The sequence below is a fragment of the Camelus dromedarius genome, chromosome 12, assembly GCF_036321535.1.
Source record: "Camelus dromedarius isolate mCamDro1 chromosome 12, mCamDro1.pat, whole genome shotgun sequence".
NCBI classification, from domain to species: Eukaryota; Metazoa; Chordata; class Mammalia; order Artiodactyla; family Camelidae; genus Camelus; species Camelus dromedarius.
In genome coordinates this window covers 5,203,894-5,227,046 of record NC_087447.1, presented here as the reverse complement: position 1 = coordinate 5,227,046, position 23,153 = coordinate 5,203,894, and the positions used below count along the sequence as shown (strand labels likewise).

General features: G+C 46.1%; 1 protein-coding gene and 1 long non-coding RNA gene across 2 annotated transcripts in view; one reads left to right on the top strand and one right to left on the bottom strand.

Moving 5' to 3' along the window:
- The window catches only part of LOC105104433 (uncharacterized), a 41,107-nt gene that overhangs the window by 6,653 nt on the left and 11,301 nt on the right, over positions 1–23,153 (top strand). The gene's annotated exons all lie outside the window — the stretch shown is intronic.
- Positions 14,536–16,378, bottom strand: POLD4 (DNA polymerase delta 4, accessory subunit). The gene is made up of 4 exons (XM_010998142.3): positions 16,075–16,378; positions 15,748–15,837; positions 15,424–15,535; positions 14,536–15,058 (listed from the first exon to the last, which is right to left on the bottom strand). Exons 1-4 carry the CDS (start codon positions 16,169–16,171, stop codon positions 15,034–15,036), a joined length of 324 nt encoding a protein of 107 aa, XP_010996444.1. The 5' UTR covers positions 16,172–16,378; the 3' UTR covers positions 14,536–15,033.

Genomic DNA, 23,153 nt, shown 5'->3' with positions numbered 1-23,153 from the left:
AACAACAAAAAACCCAAATAACTCAATACAAAAATGAGCAGAAGACCTAAACAAGCAGTTCTCCAATGAAGACATACAAATGATCAATAGGAACATGAAAAATTGCTCAATATCATTAATTATCAGAGACAAGCAAATCAAAACTACAATGAGGTATCACTTCGCACCAGTCAGAAAGGCCATCATTAAAAAGTCCGCAAATGATAAATTCTGGAGAGGGTGTGGAGAAAAGGGAACCCTCCTACACTGTTGGTGGGAATGTAGTTTGGTGCAGCCATTATGGAAAACAGTATGGAGATTCCTCAAAAAACTAAAAATAGACTTACCGTATGATCCAGCAATCCCACTCCTGGGCATATATCTGGAGGGAACTCTAATTCGAAAAGACACATGCACCCCAATGTTCATAGCAGCACTATTTACAATAGCCAAGACATGGAAACAACCTAAATGTCCATCAACAGATGACTGGATAAAAAGATTGTGGTATACATATATACAATGGAATAGTACTCAGCCATAAAAAATAGGAAGATAATGCCATTTGCAGTAACATGGATGGACCTGGAGAATGTCATTCTAAGTGAAGTAAGCCAGAAAGACAAAGAAAAATACCATACGATATCACTCATATGTGGAATCTAAAAAAAAAAAAAAAAAAAAAAAGACACAAGTGAACTTATTTACAAAACAGAAACAGACTCACAGACATAAAAAGCAAACTTTCAGTTACCAGGGGAGAAAGAGGGTGGAAAGGGATAAATTGGGAGTTTGAGATTTGCAGATACTAACTACTATATATAAAATAAACAGCAAGGTCCTACCATGTAGCACAGGGAACTATATTCAATATCTTGTAGTAACCTATAATGAAAAATAATATGAAACCGAATATATGTGTATATATGTATGACAAACATTATGCTATACATCAGAAATTGACACATTGTAAACTGACTATACATCAATAAAAATTTTTAAACAATTTATTGAGCACCTTCAAAATAAAACTTTGAACATTTTCAGACTTACAGAATAGTTGAAAGAATAGTACACTGAACACATATCTGGATTCACCAGTTGTTAACCTTTTGCCACGTTTCTTTCCCCTTTTTTCTAGATCCACTGAAAATAAGTTGCAGGCATTAAGACACTTCACCTCTAAATATTTTGGCCTATATCCCCTAATAATAAGGAGATTATCCTACATAACTACCATTTTTTAATTGTGGTAAAATATACCTAACATGAAATTTACTATTTTAACCATTTTAAGTGTACATTTGTGGCATTAAGTATATTCACAATGTTGTGCAACCATCACCCACTATCCACTTTCAGAACTTTTTCATCATCCTGAAAAGAAAATTCTATACTCATTAAATATCCCTTTCCCCTGGTAACCTCTATTTTGCTTTCTGTCTCTCTGGATTAGCCTATTCTAGGTAGTTCATATAAGTGGAACCTCACAATATTTGTCCTTTTGCGTCTGGCTTATTTCACTTAGTATAACGTCTGTAAAGGTTTACTTATGTTGTAGCATTATCAAAGTTTTATTCCTTTTAAATGTTGAATAATATTTCATTGTATGTGTATATCACATTTTGTTTAGTTACTCATCTGTTGTTGGACACTTGGGTTGTTTCCACCTTTTGGCTATTGTGAATAATGCTGCTCTGAACACAGGTGTACAAGCATCTATTTGAGTCTCTGCTTTCAGTTCGTTTGGGTATATACCTTGAAGTGGAATTGCTGGATCATATGGTAAGTCTGTTTAACTTTCTGAGGAACTGCCAAACTATTTTCCATAGTGACCAAGAAATTTCACAATGCAATATTATCGCCTAGACTACAATCATAGTTACATTTCTCCAGATATCCCTAAAATCTGGAATAGTCCTCCTGCCTTTTTTTTTTCCATGGCATTGATGTTTTTGAAGAATGCAAACTAGTTATCTTGCAGAATATCTCTTAATTTGGATTTGTTTGAATGTTTCCTCTCAGTTAGATTCAGGTGAAACCTCTTTGCAAGAGTACTACATAAGAGACATGTTCTTTCTGTTGTTGTTTCAATAATTTAATACTGCTTTATCTCATTATTGTTAATGCTGAAGCATCAAGACACATTACATATGGGGTACAATGATATGAAGAAATGGAAGACAGAGAACAATGGAATCACACCTTTAAGGTGCTGACAAAGACGAACTTCAATCTAGAATTCTATAGCCAATGAAAATATCCTTCAAAATGAAGGAGAAATAAAGACATCTTCAGAAAAATCATAAAATGAGAGAATTTATTGCCAGCAGACCTACACTATGAGAAATGCTAAATGAAGTTATTTAGACTGAAGAGAAATTTGGAAGCTTGTATCTATAGGAAGGAATGAGGGCCACAGGATTGATAAACACCTGGGTAATTATAAAAGAATGGCTTTTTTCTTCTCCTAATGTCCATAAAAGACAAATGACTGTTTATAGTAGAAGTATTATTATAAGATACAGTTTATGATATATGTAGCAATAAAATATGTGATAATAACACAAAGAATGAGAGTAAAAATACAATTACATTGTAAAGTTCTTTTGTGAAATGTGAAGTTCAATTATGTGATAAATGTGATGTATATTACAATTTCTAGAACAGTCATTAAAAATAATAAAAAGGTATAGCTAAAAAGCAAATAGAGGAAATAAAATATAATGTTAATTATATTTAATATTGAATCATAATATGCAACCATTATATCTATTAATTAATCATTAGTAATATATTATTAATTATAATATCAATTATATATAATAAATGTAACATTCAGTTCTTCAAAAGAAGTCAGGAAAGAACTGAGGAACAAAAGAATATATGGGGCAAATAGAAAACAAATAGCAAGATAATATACTTTGTTATGGGTTGAGTTGTGTCTCCCACCAAAATACACATACTGAAACCCTGCACTTCAGAATGTGACTGTATTTGGAGATAGAGTTTTTACAGAAGTATTACATGAAAATGAGGTCATTAGGGTAGACCATAATCCAGTATGACTGGTGTCTTTATAAGCAGAGGAAATTTGGACACAGACATGTACAGAGAGAAAAGGATGTGAAGATGCAGGGAAAGACAGTTGTATACAAGCCAAAGATTGAGGCCTGGAATAGATTCCTTCGTCACAGCTCTCAGAAGGAAACAACACTGCCAACACCATGATCTCAGACCTCTTGCTTCCAGAATTGTGAGTAAATAAATTTCTGTCGTTTAAGCCTCCCAGTCTGTAGTACTTTGTTATGGCAGCCCTTGCAAGTTAACACAGACTTAAACCCAACTATATTAATAATTCCTTTAAATACAAGCATTCCAATTAAAGAAAAAAAGTCAAGACCCAACTATAGTTGACCCTTGAACAAAGCAGGGATTAGCGGCACCAGCCCTCCCTGCAGTTGAAAATTTGGGTATAACCTTACAGTCAGCCCTCCCTGTCCACAGTTATGCATCCATGGATTCAGCCAACTGCAGATCATGTAATACCGTAGTACCTATTTATTGAAAAGAATCCATGTGTAAGTGGAGCCCGCAGCTTAAACCTGTGTTGTTCAAGGGTCAACTGTATTTATCTAAAAGGTATAATTTTAATATACAGACACAGAAAGTAAAAGGATGAAAAAAGATACACTATGTACATAGAAAGCTGATGCAGCCACATTAATATCAGGCAAAATCATGTCAAGGAGAACTAGAAGAGAAAAAGAGACAGTTCATAATCAGAAAAGGGTCAACTGAACAGGAAGACATAATTCTAAGTGTATATGCACTTGATAACAGCACAAAAAGTGAAATAAAAACTAACAGAGTTAAAGGGAAAAACAGACAATGATGCTGTTATAGTCAGAGATTTGAAAACTCCTCTACTGATGACGGATAGAGTATTTTGGCATAAAAGCAGTAGGATTTAGAAACTCAGAATACAGTCAACCATCTTGATATAATTGACATTAAAGAAACTCCACCCCATAATTGCAGAATGCACATTTTTTTTCAAGTACTCATGGAGTATTCACTAAACTGGATTATATCCTGGGCCATAAAATAAATCTCAATACATTTCAAAAGATTCAAATGTCATAGAATATGCACTCTAATCACAATGGAATTAAGTTAGAAATAAATAATATATCTAGAAAATCCACAGATGTTTAGAAATTAAAGAATATGTTTCTATATAACTAATGAGTCAAAGAAGAAAACAAATGAAATTAGAAAATGTTTCAAGCTGAACAATAATGAAAGCACAGAGTATCAAAATTTGTGTAATGCAGCTAAAGAAGCACTTAGAGAAAAATGTATAACTAAATGTCTATATCAGAAAAAAAGAGAAAGGTTTAAAGTCAATATTCTACATTTCTATGTTAAGAAGCCAGAAGAAGTTTGCCGATTTCTCAAAAAGTTAAACAGAATTACCACATGATCCAGCAATTCTGCTCCTAAATATATACCCAAGAGAATTGAAAACATATGTTCATATAAAATTTGTACATGCATGTTCATAGCAACATTAGTCTTATAGCCCAAAAGTAGAAACAACTCAAATGTCCACCAACTAATGGATGGATAAAAAAAATATGATATAGTCACACAGTGGAATACTAGTCAGGCTTCAAAAGGAATGAAGTAGTCACATGTTACAACATGTATAAATCTTGAAAACTTTATCCTAAGTGAAAGAAGCCAGACACAAAGGGCCACATATTCTATGATTCCATTTAAATGAAATATTCAGAATAGGCAAATCCATAGAGACAGAAAGCAGACTAGTGGTTTGCAGGAGGAAATTGAGACTGACTGCTGTTAGGTACAGGGTTTCTCTGGAGTGATGGAAATACTCTGAAATTAGAGAGTGTCAGTTGTTGCACAACACAGTGAATATACTAAAAGCCACTGAATTGTACACCTTTAAATGGTAGATTTTATGTGAATTCTATCTTTATAAAAGAATAAAATAAAATAAATTAGAAAAAGAACAAGTTAAACCTAACAGAAGGAAGAAATAATGAAGAGCAGAAATTAATGAAATAGAAAATACACAAAGAATGGAGAAAGTTGGCAAAGCCAAAAGTTGGTTCTTTGAAAACATTAATGAATTTGATAAACCCCTGGTATGACTGATTAAGGGGAAAAAAGAAGGAAAGTACAAATTACCAATTATCAGGGAAAAAAAGAGTGACAATTAATTTAAAATAGATCTTAGCCTTAAATGTAAAAGCTAAAACAATAAAACATCTAGAAAAAAATATTTGTTAGGGGTAGGTAAATATTTCTTATGGTATGAAAAAGCACTAACCATGAAAGAAAAAAGTAGATCAATCAGATTTCATTGAACTAAAAATTTTGGTTCTTCAAAAGACACTATTTAGAAAATGAAAAGGCAAACTACAGGCTGGGAGGAAATATTCAAAATATATATATATATATATCTCAAAGGTTGTATATCCAGAGTATATAAAGAACTTTTACCACTCAGTAATAAGAAGCCAAACAATCCTAATTTTAAAATGGACAAAATATTTTAAAAGACATTTCACCAGAGGAGATAAATAAATGGCAAGTAAACCTATGAAAGATGCTCAACATCAGAAAAATGCAAATTGAAACCACAGTGACATACCACTTCACACTTACTAGAATGGTTAAAACTTAAAAGACTAACAATAACAAGTGTTGGTAGGATATGGGGCAACAAAAACTTTCACACATTGCTTTGCTGATGGGAATGTAAAATGGTAGAACCACTTTGGAAAACAGATTAGCAGTTTCTTATAAAATTAATGTATATATGTTATACCTCCCAGCAGCCCGACTCGTAGCATTTATCCAAGAGAAATGAAAACATATACCTACACAAAGACTTGTACATAAGTATTCATAACAGCTTGATTTACTGGAGCCCAAAACTAGGATGTTCATCAGCTGATAAATGGATAGCTTCATTTGAGTGTGTTCATACAATGCAACAAAGGTGAATGAAGTGCTGACATACAACAACATAGTTGGATCTCTCAGACATTATATTGAGTGAAATAAGTCAAGTATGCTGAATGGTGACATTTATGTAAGTTCTAGAACAGGCAAAACAAATCTTTGATTATAGATATCAAATCACTTGGGATGGAAGAGGAGGGAGAGATTGGGTGCAAAGGAGAGTGAGGGAACGTTCTGACTGATGGAAGTGCTCTAGATCTTAATTGGGTGGGAGGTACACTGGTGTATACATTTACCAACACTATATATTTAAAACCTGTAATTTTGTTGTAGATAAATTATATTTCAATAAAGTTGATTTTTTAAAAATCAACATAGTGATACCCCCAATTCAAATCTAACATTTCAGGATTCTTCCTCACCTTTCCCCATTCCGTATCTGATCTTCCTTTTCTGACAGTCTCTGGTTCCCAACATCTATATATTTATTCATTTTTTTCTAGTCTTAAACAAAAACAGCTAAACAGTTTTAGAATTAGTACACCAGTACTATTATCAACAACACATCTACTAAGCAAAGTTCAAGATTTTTATTGATGTGGTTCTTTTATTCTTAGGAGGTCCATGAACTGTGTTCATAATTTACTTGGATTCTTGTATTCCTTTTTTGTGAGGTTATATTATCATTTTGATATACAGTTGGGTTCGTTTGTTACTGTTTATGTTCAATTTTTGGATTTTTGAAAATCTTTTTTGACATAGTTTTTTTTTTGTTTTTTTTGTTTTTTTTGGAGGAGGGTGAGGTCATTAGGTTTGTTTGTTTGTTTACTGGAGGCACTGGGGATTGACCCCAGGCCCTTGTGCATGCTAAGCATGCGCTCTACCACTGAGCTGTACCCTCCCCACTATCGATACAGTTTTGAATATGTAAAATGTTTATATGGTTCGTGAGCTGAAACGATATAAAAAAATAGAGAAATCTCATTCCCATCCTTTCATCCACCCCATTCTTACCTACCCACAGTAGCAACCATTTTATTTGTTTCTACTTTACTCTCCCTATGTTTCTTTTTTCAAATGTCTATCTCATTTCCCCTTCTTCCATACACAAAGGTAGTAAATTGTACTACTTATTTAACAATTTGTCCTGGAAATCACTCCATATCAGCTTATGGAAATCTTCCTTTTTTTTTTTTAATAGCTACACAGTATTCCATTGAGCGGTTTTATTTAATCCATGGACAGGAATTTAAGTTGTTTCCAATATTCTGCTATTACAAATAATGCCACAGTCAATAATGCTTACGCACATGTTATTTTATGTTTGTGGAAGTGAATCTTCAGGGTAAATTCCTGAAAGTGGGATTGCTGGGTTAAAGGTAAATGCCATGTCATTTTATCAGTACTACCAGATTCCCCTCCCTGGGGACCCTGCCATCTTTCGCTCCTTCATGTTTCCCCCAAACCTTGTCAACAGAGTATACTGTCCAAGTGTTTCAGCTTTTGCCAGTCTTATTTGAAGTGAAGTTGGGCATCTTTTCATGTATTTAGGGTGGACTGAAAGGTCTTTAAGGCTTGGACCCAAGCCATATATTCTACATACTTACTACTACTGACAGATACCCTGTATGAACTTGTTAAATGAATAAATGAATGAACTGGATGGACTTATACTAGACTCATAATTTTTGCAGTCTTGAGAAACCAAGAGTCCCCATGACAAGTTGACTGTTATCCCAGTGTGGGGCAGTGCCAGGTGCCTGGCAGAGGTCTAGTAAAAGAGGAGATGGGCCTGCCAACTGCTAGGACCCCACTGTAAGGACGGGTAGAAGGCCCTTCTCTCCCAGTGGAATATGATAAAAAGAATGCAGCATCATGGGAGCAGAGACATGCACAAAGCCATTGCAGTACATGACGCAGTGACCCTTCTACCTCAGTGGGATTGTTTCTGTTATTTTTAGTATTTATTAAATACATCAACATGGATGTGGCAAGACTTTTTTCTTATTGATAGATTGATTAAATAGGTAATACAGTTAAATAGTTCAAATTCAAAAGTCCCTCATTCCTGTTTCTAAGCCACCAAGTTACCTTCCTCTCAAAAGCAACTGATGTTATCAATTTCTTGGGTGTCCTTTCAGAGATCCTGTGTGCTTAAAACAAGTGAATACACACACGTTTTAACCTAAATTGTAGCATATTATACACACTGTTCTGTAAATCTTTTTTCCCACTTAACTGTTTATTTTGGAGATCATCCCACTCTGTACCAATACACACAGAGCTTCCTGGAACTTTTTCACAGCACGGTGCCCGCTGTGCACTGCAGCCTACTTTGCTGGTGCCTCATTGATAGACATTTTAGGCTGTTTATAGTCTCTGCCATTACAAACAGTACTGTAATGTTATTTTGGACCTACAAGAGTATCTGTAGGATAAATTTCTAGATATGGACTGAAAGGGACACATGCATTTGTAATTTTGATAAATCATGCCAAACTGGTGTCCTTGGAGTTGTCCCAGTTTACACCCCAACGTTGTGGGAGGTAATAGTAGGACCCTGGGCAGCCATGCTCTTGAACGCACGTGGAGAAGCTGGCTGGATGCTCCTCCAGCCAACAACTGCCTCTGCTCATATGAGAGAACCTCAGCTGAACACTCAGCCTGCTGGCCCAGTGCGGGCACAAGCTTCAAAGCAGAAAATGAAAAGGGTCCTGCCTCTGAAGTTGACAGCTTTGATGCTTTCCTTGATGAGAAGGAAAAGATGGCACCTGCTGTCAAGGCCACACAACTGCTGGGAGAAGTGACTTAGTTGGAGACCACATTTCACTGGAGTTTAGGACTGGCCTTCACGACAGGTACATAAATGATTCTCACAGGCTGGACAGGACCAACAGATCAAATGGTAGGTGCCAGTGAAGTGGGAAGGTTTTTTCAGCTGTGAGTGCTTACTGTGTAGCTATCCCTGTGCTAGTTACACTGGTGACAAGGATGAAATACTCTCCAGCAGTGGAGATGATGAAATGTATCGCTGTAGCAATGTAACATGCTATAATAAAATGTAAACGGGTTGCACAGGGAGTAGAGGAGGAATGCTTAGTGCTTCTGAGGGAAAGCTGTGCAGAGAGAGCAGCGTGCAGTCAAGGTAGCAATTGCAGGACAGGGAGTCACAGAAACCTCCAGGCGGGGTGAAGGAGGCTCCCACACAGAGGAGGTCTCTAGGAAATGCCTTTTCCTTCAAGAGACCACGGACCAAAGTAGTGCTCAGGAATTACCTGAGACCTTTTCAACTTGTGGAAGCCCCTTCTCATCTTTAAATGCTCTGCTTCATTGTCAGAAGTCTGTTTTCCTCAGAGTCAAGTTCACACCTGTCTTGTGGCAGTGTTTGAAATTCCCTCTCTCTCTCTCTCCCCCCTCTCCCCCAGCAAGCTCCTGGTGCTTAGGGCTAGGTTCTAATTTGCATCTGCCATGACTAGCATAAAGTTGTTGTTTTCTACTTTAGAACTCAGGCAGATGAACCGGAGCCCCACCTGCAGAGAAAACTAGCAATCATGCTGAGCGTCCCAGAAGTCCTAGAGGTGGTGGTCACCCACATTCGCCTCAAGTGGGCACTGTTGTGGCTTCCATCTACTTCTCAGCTAATTCAGAAACGTCTTCCTTTTCCTTGTTTACTCAAGTTTCTTGGTAAATTAAGCCCTCACACTACTAGTGAGTTTGAGAGTGGATAAATGTTGCCACACCTGAGTCAATAAAGAATGAATCAGTGCGCCCCTCATTGATGGGTGTGGCATGGTAGTTACTATGGCAGCTGGGGATGCCAGCGAGAACTACAAAACGAGGCCAGAGGGAAGCAGGAAATATGGGGACTGAATTAGGGTGAGCCATCTGTAACCTGTCCATCTCCTGCTGATGATTTCTTCCTTGGCATCTCAGCACATCACACCAGCCATTGCCACATGTGAGGTTCTCAAGAACTTCCAGACACAACTCTACCTCGTCTCTCCGGCCTCTCTGACACTCTCCCCTCTTCTTTGCTGGGCTTCTTCCACCTTCTTCTGGAGAGTATTTTCCCAAGTGCCAAATTTGGTCCTATCTTTGCACCCTCTCCCTGTCTCTGTTTCCTCTCTCAGAGAACTCATGGGCTCAAATGTCAGTTCTAGGCAGGTGATTCCCCTCTGTCCCCTGGGTACCACACTCTCCTTTGACCTTGCTGCTGGACTTGACCTCTAGGTTTTCATTGCCTACTAGATGTTTCCATTTGGATGTCCTGTCATCATCTCAAACTAAGCATGCATGAAATCGATCCTATCTTCCCCCCCAGTTTCCATTTTTTGGCCTGTGGCACCAGCATCCTCTAACCCACCCAAGCTCAAAACCTGAGTCATTTGATGCCTCCTCCCCATCCCTCCCTTCCCAGGTGCAAGTCTTGCCAACTTTCTTTGCAACCTCCCATAACTCTTCGTCCTTCACACTGTCTGTTAACCAGGGTCTCAGCACCCATGTTGTGAATATTTTGTAGCTTGTACCTGGTCAGAAAGATTCTCTGAAATGATTATTTTATACTATCTCTCTCCTGCTCAAAAACCTTCAGGCATTCTTATCACCGTGGATGAACCCAAACTCCTTTGCCTCAGGCTCAAGCACCTGTGTTTGTCCCAGAGGACCTCACCAGCATTATCCCATGTGACAGAAGTGCAGTCTCTGTAACAGGACTCTGGGATCAAGTCCTATTCCTGATATTTACATGCTGTGTGATCCTGGGCAAGTACCTAACCTCTCTGTGCCTGAATTTCCTCATTAAAATTGCTTTATAAAACGTTTAGAATCATTTCTAGGGCTGCTTTGAGGATAAAAGGCACTTAGGACAGTACTGGATACATAGCAAGCACTGAAATGCCGGCTTTTGGTTGCACTGATTTTTCATAGAGCAAGTGCTGCGGGTTGCACACCTCTCCCCTGGGCGCATACACCCACCTCTCCTCACTACTTTTGCTCAGCCCAGTCCCTCGGTCTAGAATGTTTTTCTCTGTCTGCGGATTCTTACTCACCCTTCAAGGGCCACTGACCTCCCATTTCCTTCTGATAAACGCTTATTTGGTGCTTTCTGCGATGCTGCTCGACCTCAGCTGGGCGATAGAGGGTGTGTCACTGGTATATGAAACCAGTCATAGGCCACACATGATCGCATCTTCCTGGGGTTCATTTTACTTGATAAGTAGGTTCATCTGTTTTTCTGTTACAGCAACTGCTCCAGATATATCATGGAGTAGAATGCAAAACTGGCCAAAGATAAAACACACAACTGCTTAAGAATATTCAGAGTGTCGGTGTCTTGGGCCACCCCAACCCCCAGCCCCAGTGGCAAGTCTGCTTTCATTCTGCATGGAAAGGTCTGAGATGCAGGGACATGGCCAGCAGAAGAGGTTAGGCAGTGCTGCAGGGCATGGCGGTCCTCTGCTCAGGGCCCTTGCAGCAAGGGTCCCTTTAATATGTGGTCTCTCTCCTTCCTGAGAACTGTATTCACACCATTCCTACTTGCCCCAAGGTAGCACTTGTATTACATTATTTTTTAATTTCTCCACGGGTAGGTCTTATCTTGTCGATGCCATCCTGAACACCTGGAGCACAGGTGTGGGTTGGAGCACAGGTGCAGTGACATAGCGGGAAGACAGACCTGGGTGGGAATTGGGCCCTGGTGTTTATTGATTAAGCCAGTCACTTTTCCTCTCAGCCTCGGTTTCCTTATCTGTGGAAGTGGATAATACTCACTTAATGAGATTGTTCTGAGCAGTCAATGAGATAATGTTAAGTGCAGCAGATGGCGTGGATTGTCACTTAATAAACATCACATCCCTTCCAGCCAGTCCAGGCTGTGAGCAAACATCTGATGCTCCAGTGTTCCCACCCCCAACCATACCCCTCTCCCTGCATCCACTCCCACAGCCTCTGCCTCCCTCCCTGCCATGGTGGGTGCTCCTACCTAAGGCCACACTCTTCCTTGTGTACCAGTCCTGGCCCTTCTCACCTCACAGACTTCGCTCACACAACTGCCTCCTCTGTCTTCTGCCGCCTCAGTGTCCCTCCCTGTTGGACCACTCTCTTCTCCATGTAATTATACTGTAATATCACTCTATCTAAAACAAAAGATGGAACAAAACAACAAATAAAAACCCTTCCTTAATGGGGAGGGTATAGCTCAAATGGTAGAGCACACGCTTAGCATGCCTGAGGTCCTGGGTTCAATCCCCAGTATTTCTATTAAAAATACATAAACCTAATTACCTCCCCCTTGCCAAAAAAATTCTAGAATAATGTGATAAAAAAAAACACAACCTTCCTTGATCCCACATCCTCTTTAGTTACCACTCATTTCTCCCTTTACAGTAAAAGATCCCTGAAACAACTGGCATGACCCCATTTCCACTTCTGCCATCCTTCCCTCTGAGCCCACTCGAGGCACACTCATCCCTGTCACCCCATGGATGCCGCTTGTCTGCAGTGACCTCTGCATGACCAAGTCCAGTGTGCTCTTTGCCGGCTTCATCTTACCAGCCTCTCAGAAGCATCTGAGACCTTGAAACACCCTCCACCCAGGCCTCCCAGGCCCACCGTCTCCTGGCTTTCCGCCAGTCTTGCCACTCCTCAGTCTCCTTTGCTGCATGCCCTCTAAGCATAGAAGGTCCCAGGGCCATGGTCCCAGAGACCACTTCTTCTCTAACTATACTCAGGTCATCTCACCCACACACATGGCTTTAAATACCACCTGAAAGATGCTCAGATTTCTCTCTCACATCCAGACTTGCATATCCACTGCCTACTCCCCATCTTAGATGTGTCACAGACTTCAAATCTGAACTCTTAATTCCCCACCCCACCCTCCCCTTCCCACAATCTTTCCTGTCTTAGTAATGGGAACTCTGTTCTTCCAGTTGCTCAAGCCAAAACTTTTGGAGTTATCCTTGGCTCCTCTCTTTCTCTTAAACTCCACACCTAACGGATCAGCAAGTCCTGTCAGTTAGTTTTGCCTTCAAAATGTAGAAAGAATCTAGCCACTTCCTGCCACCTCTGTCTCCCACCCTGGTCTAAGTCACCACTGCCTCCCACTGGCCAACTCCAGTAGCCTCCTGAGTGTTTGTGTTGCCTCTTCTTTCCCCAACCCCACAAGCTGTTCACCAACAGAGTAATGTTTTTCAAAACATAAATTTGATTGTCACTTATTGCCTTAAAACCCACCAATGTCCTCCTCTCTCATTCAGAATAAAATCCAGATTCCTTATCCTGTCCTACCAGGCCCTATGGGACCTGCCTGCTACCTCTCTGGCCTTGTTTCCCCCACCCCTGCTCCCTGCGCTGCCTCTACCCAGCTGCACTGGCCTCCGCACTGCTCCTTGACCGGACTGGAAACACTCATGCCTTGGGGAGTGTGGGCCTGTTGCTCCTTCTGCCGGAAGCACTCCCAGATGCTGCCCTGTCAGGGAGCCTTCCCTGAGCTGCCTCTCCAGCACCCTTGGCCTTCTCTGACCTCTAACCCTAACTCTGCCTAGCACTTACCACAGCCTGACATACTATTTACGTGTTTGTTTTTGTCTATCTCCTCCCCCCTAATAACACCCAAGAGGACCTCTAGAGCCCAGCTCATGGCAGGTGCTCAGCAGATGGGCAGGGGCAGGGAGGAGACAGGAAAAGCCCCTCATCTCTGCACGACCACATACCTGCTGGTGCTTCTGGACAATTTTGCACAACCTTTCTGGGCTTCAGTTTCCCTCTCTGTAAAATCTACCTTGAAGGTTTTTTAGGAAATTTAGAGGTAATATATTTAAAGCACTTGAGGCATGGTCAGTGCTCGATAAAATGGGGGCTAAAAAAGGCTCCTTGGTCACTGTCTAAACCTGCTTCCAAGGAGTTCATGGTTCTGTTTCTCCACCCCAGGACGGAGGGCCGATACATCAAATGAAGGTAACACCATTATAAGGAGTACTGATTCCAGTCTTCATGTCATACCATCCCAGGGTCCCTTAAGCATTGTTTCTAAATACAGCTATTTCTCCTCCATCTCCAGGACCATCCAGTTCCCTACCAAAGCCCCTCAGATGATGGCCATCTCTGGGCAGGTCCTATGGGTGGAAGCCCACCCCCAACCCAGCTTTGGATCCAGGTAGCCCCCATGTGGGAAGTAGTGGTGCTTGCTGGGAATGTATATGTCTGTCTGGACCTTATGAGTCATGGGTCCCCTGGATCCTGCTCTGACAAAGGACCCATTTTTGTGAGGTGTGCAACACTGGGCAGGCCAGGTGGTGGGTTTTTCCTGGCTGGCCAGTGAAGGTGGCTAGAGTAGTCTTCCTGGTTACCACCAGGGGGCGCCAGAGGTTGCTCAGCGCTGTGAGGACTTGTCCGTTGGGTTTTTTTTAAGGTGTCTTTCCTCCTTCTCAGGTCGAGGGTTAGGCAGTGGAAGAAGCATGTACACCTTACAGGAAAGCGTGGTGCTGGCTCTCTCCAGCTATCAGATTGCTGGGTGCTGCCAGCCCAAGCAGGACCACATTAAGGGACTGGAGATCAGGCTTCCAGACTCAGTGTTCTTTATTGATAAGCATTAGTGAACCCCTTGCCCCGTGAGCTCAGCCAGTTCTGCCCTCAGAGTCCCAGCCTGAGGTGGGGAGGTCAACTTTGCCTCTTAGATCATCTGCCTTCTGCCTGAGTCTGGTTCTGCCCAAAGCTGCACCGAGTCGGCTGCACCATCCCAAGGACCACAGTGTTCAGGTCAGGCGTGTGGCGGGCTTCCAAAGGCTCATGGCCAAGTCCTCATCCTCAGAGACCACTCTCCATGTTGGAAGTGGTTGGCTTCAGCCGTGTGGGTTCTCAGAGGGGGCACTGGGAGCCTGCTCATTAGATGGAGGGCTGAGCCGCAGAGAGCTCCAGACACAGCCTTTTTCCTTCCCTGTGATCACACTCTTTCCTGCCAAACGTTCTCCACAGCAGAGCTGAGCCGAGGGGAAGCAACTGGCTCTTGCTTGTGTCCTGAGGTTCTCAAGTTGCGGGCAAGAGGTCTTAGGCGATGTGTCAAAGGGGATAGAGATGCCAGAGGCTGTGCGAGGGGGTGTGAGATGGAGGGAGAAACCAGAGTCAGTCAAGTCTCTTGATCTGATTTCACCAGCCCCAGTTCTTGGCCATGTCCTATAGCCCTTGGCCAGGCTCTCAGTACTAAATAGTACCTTGGGCCCTGGGTGCACCTTTCCTCCACCATGAGCTCAGGCATAAGAATTATTAAAACAAGCTTTTGCCTCCTGAGCCAGGCACCTTGTAGAATCTTCTTGCCTGCTCAGCAAGGACCCCCAAGGCTGCATCTATTTCTCCCTCAGGCCAAGAGAGCCCCCATCCGGGGCCAGCAGGCTGGTGGTGCCTAGAGAAGTCCCTGGCTCCCCTGAAAGCCCTCCCTGGCCTGTCTCTGACCTGCACTGGAAGCGGGGATCTCCAGGGTGGGCACACAGCACCTGACGGACTTCCGGGGGAGGCTCCAAGCCCATCTGCTCTGCCCGATGCCAGCGCTGCAGCCGTGTGATCCCTGCCAGGGTGGAAAGAAGACACTGGGACTTCGTGTTGGGGCAAGGAAGAGTCTAGGCTAGATAATGTGTGGAGGGGTATGTCAGGACCTCCACACCCCCCAGTCTCAGGAGACAGTGCAGAGAGTCAGGCAGGGGCCGGGGCTGCTTCATAGACGTGTGGGTGACAGTTCTGGCTCTGGGACATGCTCTTGGGGCCTGAGAGGGTTCTCACCTGTGCAGGGCCCATACTGCCAGGCCAGGTCAAACTGCCTCAGTAGCTCCAGCTCCGCTTCATCCACGCTCAGGGGCTGGGGCTCTTCCCCTGCAATGACATGCTGCTCCTGAGGTCTGCCCAGGCCTGTGCCCTGCGGAGCTGGCCCCCTTCCCCTCACCTCACAGCTGTCCCACTGTTCCCCAGCCTTCACCACCCCTTTGCCTCTGCTATCCGTTCCCAGGCCTGCTGTAGGAAGTAGAGGACATACTTCACTTTCCTTTCCACTGCCCACGTCCTCTCATGTCCCCCGCGTCCACTCCTCCCGCCCTCCCACACCTCAGAGACCTAGCTCTGGTGCCAGCTCCCGCTTGCTGTGCCCAGCGGGGCTCTCCCTCCTCTTCACTACAGGGTAGGAGTCAGTGATGAGCCGTTTCCGGCCCATGGCGGCCACCCAGGCAGGCGGAGAAGGAGGCGACTGCCGGGAAGGAGAGACAGGCCAGCGGGCACGAGAGAGACAGCTGCTGAGAGAGAGAGTGAGAGGGCTGGGGCCAGAGAGCGAGCCTGGGGCCAGCGACGGGCAGACGGACGACCCAGACAAGCAGAAAGGAAATGCGAGGGTTCCAGGGTATGACGCCTCCCTCCCACCCCCACAAACATGCAAACAGCAAAGACCTAAGCCAATGGCAGCCCGCCTCTGTGGGGCGGGGCCTGGCTCTAGCCAATGGCAGGCGGCACAGGGGGCGGGGCTGCAAGTGCAGCTGTGTTCTGGGGTGGGGGAGAATGGGTGAGGCAGTGGGTGGGGGACCTGTCATGATGCCCCAGACTGCACCACCTCCTCCTGCCCCCACATTGGTCTGCAGTGGGTCTCGGGGGACTTCACAGAGCGTTATCCTCAGCCTCTCACTTCCCGTTTACCCTTCCTAGGCAAATGTTCTTTTCAGCCTCGCTAATCCCCGTGGCCAGTTTATAACTCCCCAGAGCCCAGCTGGAGACTTCCACTCCCGCCCCTTGGCCCGCTGAGTGTTGTGGGGGCAGGTCTGGAGGTCCGAAGAGAGTTGGGGCTAATCCAGACCCCTTCCGTGCTCTCACCCCACCCACACCAGCCCCAGGAGACCTGGCTGGAGAAGCCCATGGGTTCTGAAGTCTCCTTTCTCAGTCTGCACCCAAAGACACTGTTGGCTTTTAGTCCAAGGAGGCAAGCCAAGTGCTTGCCTCCTTGGCTCTCCTGGGGTCTCACAGACTGCCCTTGCCTGCCCTCCTAGACAGGAAGATTCCACACTGCTGAGAAGGCCAGAGTATGTTTAGATCCCCTGTCCTTCATCAGCAAAATCTGCCCTTGTTGCCTCACACTAATGTGAGAGTATGAGTAGAAAGTACCAACAATAACCCTACATGACACTTTCAGCGTGCCAAGGACTGTTCTGAGCCCTTTCCCACATACTCGCTCAATTAAAATAGACGTAAAATGGTTCTTGAAAGTAGGAAGTGCTGATAGTCACAGGACTTGTGTGACCCCAGTGAAACCATTGTCCCTCTGTGCCCCCCCAGGAGCTCACAGGCGAAAGGGCAAGCAGACGGACACGCAAATTGTCAGTGCAAGGATAAAATTCCTAACAAACAGAAGGGGAAAGGTGGGTCAGAAATGGGTTGGACCACCGGGCTGGCTTATCTCTGAAAGACCCCCTGGAGGAGGTGGGCTGCTGTAAACAGTGTCTCTCAATTCTCCACCCATGACCTTTGTCCCTTGGGCTCATGACATTGCTGACTCACCCCTATACCCGCCTCCTCCTCACCAACTTCCTGGCAGTAGGCAGAAGTGCTGGCCAGTGGGAGTCTGGGAATCAGTGCGGGGACCAGCCCAGCTCTAATCGGCCTCTAGAGAGGCTCAGAGGCTTCTGCCTGCCCCTTTCCCACTGCTCTAGGGTCTGGGCACTCTACATTAGGAGGAGAATGTGCCTGAGGGAAGAGAACGCTCTGGGGAGCAGACCACCGAAGGAGAGGGCAGAACAGGCCTTGTCTTCAGGGGCTTCCTTCCTCCTGGCTCTCCCCATCCCTTCCTTGAGGAGGGCTGAGTGGAAGAGTGAGAGCTTGTGGGCGCACTGTACAGAGCTGGAGGGCCCTTCCCTGCTTTACTGTTTGGGCTTGGCCTGTCTAATCCCCCCATCTGCCTCCTGGACTAAGTGGGGCCCACAGTGAGGGAGACAGGGGCTCTGCTGCATTGGGGAGGGGAGCAGGGAGGCCCTCTCCACCAGGCATGGGACGGGCGTAGGTGTGGGGTACAGTCAGGCACTGAATACTCCTCAGAGGGCTGGTGCCCAGGCTCTATGGGACTGACAACCCCTCCCCAGAAGGCGTGTCCAGAAGTGTGTGGCACCCAACTCCTGAGCCCACAAAGCCCTGAGGGATAGGGAACCGTGGGTGGGGCAGACCCCTCCTCATTCCTGGTCCCTCCCACCCCTGAAAGCTGATAGCCGTGGGGCCCTGCCGCCGCCCAGGGAGCGTGAAATGGGGTATGCTGCTGGGCGGCCACAGTGGCTCCTACTGCCACCCGAGCTCATTCCCTCTCCTCTCTGGCACCCTGGCCTGTTCTGTGGGCACTGTCTGGGCCACCCCTGCCAGCTGCCCCCAGCCCTGCCTGGCCCAGGCCCTGCTAGCCTCCCCCACCCACCTGGAAGATGTTCCCCCTGGCCTTCATTCAGCTTCTCCCAGCCCAGGTGGTCAGCTCAAGTGCAGGCACCTAGGACTGGCTCTCTGGCCTGGAGTTGAGACAACTCTCCCCAGGCAGCATGGCCCGCCTCTGCTAGTCAGACAGCTGTGGGATCAACCCCCAAGGCTTGAAGGAGTTGCCACCCAGGGGTTTGGGAATCATCACTGTCCAACTGGCAATCTTCCCTGTCTTGACATCTTGATCCGTAAGTTGTGCTGGCAACTAGGCCAGACCTTGGCCTGCCCATCCTCAGGTCTTTTCCTTCTTTACTCCCCCAACCTTGTCTGCCTCCTTTAACCTTCCTTCCTGGGACCCCTATCCCTTCTCAGGCAACTTCCTGGCCTGTCTGCAAAACTGCTGCCCTGGGGTCTGTCACAGTTCAGGCTTCACACTGGAGGGCCTGGCCAGAGGTCTGACACCAGAGGGCTAACTCCTTCAGGGAATTTCCTGAGACCCAGGCTTAGGTTCCTTGTCCTCTCTGACCCCCAGAAGCTGGGGATGAGATTAGCAGGAGTGACCTTTGCACCTTGGCCTGGGAACACTCAAGGCCCTTGCTTCAGAGTGAAGGCCAAAGTCTTGGAGGAACCCAAGAGGAAAGAAGAGAAAAGAACTGGAACAGCATCCCTGCACTTTCCTGAGGGTGGAGCCCCACCACTGACTGCTCCAAGGGGAAGGGGAATTAGGCCCGGCTTAGCTCAGACAATGTGGCAGGATAGGGGGCCTCAGTACTTTGCATGCGCCCTAAGAGCCACTTCCCTTCCCCCAGCTCACAATGGGGCTCATGGGGAGAGCCAGCTAGAGCTAGGATAGTGGGGGCAGCTAGCTAGGAAGGAGGGAGGGAAGCAGCTGCCTGGGGCCCAGAGGGCTCTGGGGTATAGCCCGCTCTCCTGACCTCCCCCAGCAACCCGCTTCCTCAGGCCCTCAGGCCCTGCCACCCACCCTGAGCTGGAGATTCTGGGCACCAGACTCACACCCCTCCTCCTGCTCCAGGTTCTTGACCTCGTGGGCTTAAGGGGCAGGAGCCTGGTGGAAGGCAAAAGTTGTCCTGGGTCTGGGTTTTCTGCCGTTGGATGTCTCTTCTTCCCTGTCCCAAACCACCCCATCCAAACCTCCTCCCATCACCTCCCCTTTCACCTTGACCATCACGACTGTAGAGAAGTCCTAGGGAGATTTGAAAAGGCCATTCCTCACCTTGGCCACGAGGTGTCAGACTTTGTCCAGTTGGGAGGAAGATCCTACTTAGTTTCCACCCATCAGCCTGACCTTGGAGATTAGAGGAAAGTTGAGGAACCTAGAGGTGACCTCTGAACTAGGGAAACTAAGGGATGCTGAAGGCTGAGAGGACATTGAAGGAAAGCACTGGAACTCTGAAGTTCTAAAGCTCACAGTTCCTCCCTCACTGCCCCCACCCCCACCCCACTGACAAGGGCTTTGTCCACTGCTGGGAAATTGGGGAACCAGGCTGAGTCAGGGAGCTCCGGAATTGAAGGGACAAAGGCAGGGACAATTGTGGCTCCAGAGAAGAGGGGGGAGCTGAGAGGGAGCCCGCCATCAGAGCACTAAGCCAGGCCCGCATCACCAGCCCTTGCCCTCTAGGCTGAGGGTAACAAGAGCCTCTCTTGGCCTTTCCCCATTTGGGGTGGCCTTTGCAAGTGGGCAGATGTTGGGGGGGGGGTGACAGGTGCTTGAATGAGTCTCCTCACATACCAAGGGGCACCTAAGTCCTGGGTATGGGTCAGTCTTTGCAAAAGCAGGAAGATGGCAAGGCATGATCACCCTCTGGCCAGCCGTCATCAGAGGCCCTGCTATATCCGCTCCCATCACCACCATCCTGGAAGTCGCCTCCCGCAAGTGACAGTTCTCTGTCTTGTATGCCTGCTCTCAAACACAGGTGTGTTTCCGGGCACCCAAGATGAGGATGAGATTTCTTATCCACAGCATGCTATCTGGAGGTGACGGGGGGGACCTTCTCTCCTCTCCCATTCTCCCTAGCTTTCCTGGAAACAGAAGAGTTCTAGAGATAATGCCCCCCCCCCCGCCCCGTGACACTGGAAGTCCCCAGGTATTCCAGTTCTTAAACTGACCTCTACATACCTGGGCCCGTGACCATGAGACCATACTTAAGAGGTGGAACCTAAGATAACCAATGAAAACTCATCACGTCTCCTAAAGCAGCTGTGGATGGAGACTCAGTGTGAATGGAGACTCATTCACAGAAAAGCCAGATGACCTGTCATTTTTCAGGAGCTACCTGTCCCGTGGTCCACAGTGTCAAAACCCACAAGAAGGACTCACCCCTGACATCATCTGCAGGGAACTGTTTGGAGGAGAGTTTAAGAACTCAGACTCTGAAATGCCCTTTCTGACTGGATGCTCCTCTGCAGCCACCCCAGCCCCCGCCCCCGTTTCCCTCTGCTACCCACCCTACATGTGCTGTGTGGCTCACAACCAGTCAACAGCACGAGTTCTAGCCCTCTGGAGTCTCTCACCTCTGGATTCTCTGCCAGTCCTGCCTTGCCAGTCCTCAGCTTTGGGAAATGGCCCCTCTTCTCTCTGTCCCCACCTCAGGCCACCTCTGGCCACCTCTGTCTGGCTTGTTAGGAAATAAATGTCAAAGAATGTCTCAATCCATGCTGACGGGTCCATGACAGAGATGTGTTTGCTGATGTCACCTGGCTGGTGCCACATAACTGCCCAGAAACCCTTTTCATTCTCCTATGCATGTCCCTGATTCTATTCCCCGACCCTCTCAGTTCTCCAGCCATCACCCCTCATGCAACAAGAACATGTTCTGATCTCTTCTACTTAAAAACAGTAGCAGCAAACCAACCAAGCTAACAGAAAACCTTCTGGGATCCTGTTACTCCCCCTAGGTATTCCCTTTGTCACCAAACTCCTGAGGGAATGTATTCACCCTTCCTACTTCCTTCTCACCACCTCCTTCTTTAATCTCACAATTTGATGTGTCTCTCAACTGTTCTTGCATAGGTCACCCGTGACTTCCTGTTTACAAAGCCAGTGGATTCTCCCCAGAGTCTTCTTGTGGTTCTTGGGGGCATCTGACACTGTTGATCAGCTGGCTCATTAAAATTCTCTTCTCTTGGCTTCTAATACACTATTGTCTTGACACTCTTTGAATCAGTTTAAATCAAATCATTGAGTACTTTATTCTGTGCCCTGCATCATGCTAAAATGCGGCAGGGATGCAAGGATGAATTAACTGTGGAGCCTGTCCTCAAGATGCTACCTGCTTAAAAGGGAGACAGACACAACTATCCCTTGTCCTGCCCATCCTCCAAGCATGCTGTCAAATCCCACATCCTAGGCACTGGAAATACAGCAGTGACTTCAGATGCCGTTTCCTCCCCTACAGGGCTCACAGACTAGCAGGGCCCTCACCCAGCTGGAGGCAGTCACTCCTTCCTTCTTGACCTAAATAGTATTTTGCCTGGGTCTTTCTGATCAACTTCTGCCTTGGATTCTAGCATTTGGCAGGGGGTAGGAGATGGGGGACTGGTTCCTTTTCTGGATTGTTCTGTTCAGCACACTAAGGGAACAACTTCTTGGGACTTGAGCTTGAGCCTGAGCTGGGTGCTGAGACAGAGAGATGGAGAAGACGCAGAGCGTGCCCCCATAAGCCTGCGGCACAGCAGTGTGGGACCTACCTTCCTTTTCCCTGTATCCCGTTTCGCCTCTTGCTTGGTGCCTTACACAATGCAGGCCCTGGATGGAGACAGCCCAGAGGCCCTCTCCTTTGTATCTCGTGAGGCTGGAGGCAGGGCCTGCAGGTGCCCCTGGCCATGCCTGGGCAGACGTCTCAGTCCGAGTAGCCTGGGGCCCTCAGGATGGGCAAGTTCTCACCAACTTGGGTCAGGTGACTCAGGGACCTTCAGCACAGCCTGGCTCACGCCACCCACAAGCAAGTCCAATAGCTCCTGCACCTACCCTCACACCTCTCCCTCACCCCACCTCTCCCTTTCCCGGCGGCTCACTCGTCACTACCTCCTGGCCCCTGTCGCCCACGTATGCGCACATGGTTTCGCTCCTTATCATCTCAGGTAAGCACAGTGTCTTCCCAGGTAGATTGCAGGCTCCGTAAGGGCAGGAGCCAAATCAGGTCTTGGACTTCTTTTGGCTTTCCTACACCAGTTAGCACAGTGCTGGGCGGGTAATTAGGTCTTTAAAATATTTGTCAACTGACTGACATCACCATCCGTTGTTACTGCCTTCACTGAAGGCTCTGTCTCCAGGAGGCCCTTGTAAAATAGCCACTATTACCTGGGAGCAGTTAGCCCATTGATTTACCCAGTGGCCCTTCACTAGAATGTCATGACACATAGATGTGTCATCTGTGATTCCTAATCGCTGCTGCCTCAGCCAAGCATCTTACCTTTATTGCTTCTCTTATCCTTTCCAACATTCTTATAAGGGTTTTTAATTATTCCCATTTTATAGATGGGGAAACTGGAGAACAGAGAGCTTTAAATCATTTGTCCAAGGTCACTCAGCCAGTAGATGATAGACATGGGATTTGAGCTTAGGCCATCCTTTGAATGGCACCTATCCCATTCGTTTACAGTCCAATACGAGTTTTTCTTTCCCTCGAATCTGCGGTTTCATGTTGGAGAGAAAGGAGCAGATCACTGCTGAGACTTGTGACTTGGCCTAGGTCTGTTGCCCTCCCTAGGAGACAAAGGGTGTTGAGAAGGTGAGGATT

Bases quoted from the DNA above. Each gene is read 5' to 3' on its own strand.
- POLD4 (XM_010998142.3), bottom strand. From the start codon at position 16,171: ATGGGCCGGAAACGGCTCATCACTGACTCCTACCCTGTAGTGAAGAGG. The intron at 15,536-15,747 runs GTGAGAACCCTC...CCACCCTGGCAG, and splicing joins GCAGTATGGGCCCTGCACAG to GGATCACACGGCTGCAGCGC. The intron at 15,059-15,423 runs GTCAGAGACAGG...CCCCTCGCACAG, and splicing joins GATCCCCGCTTCCAGTGCAG to CCTCTGGCATCTCTATCCCC.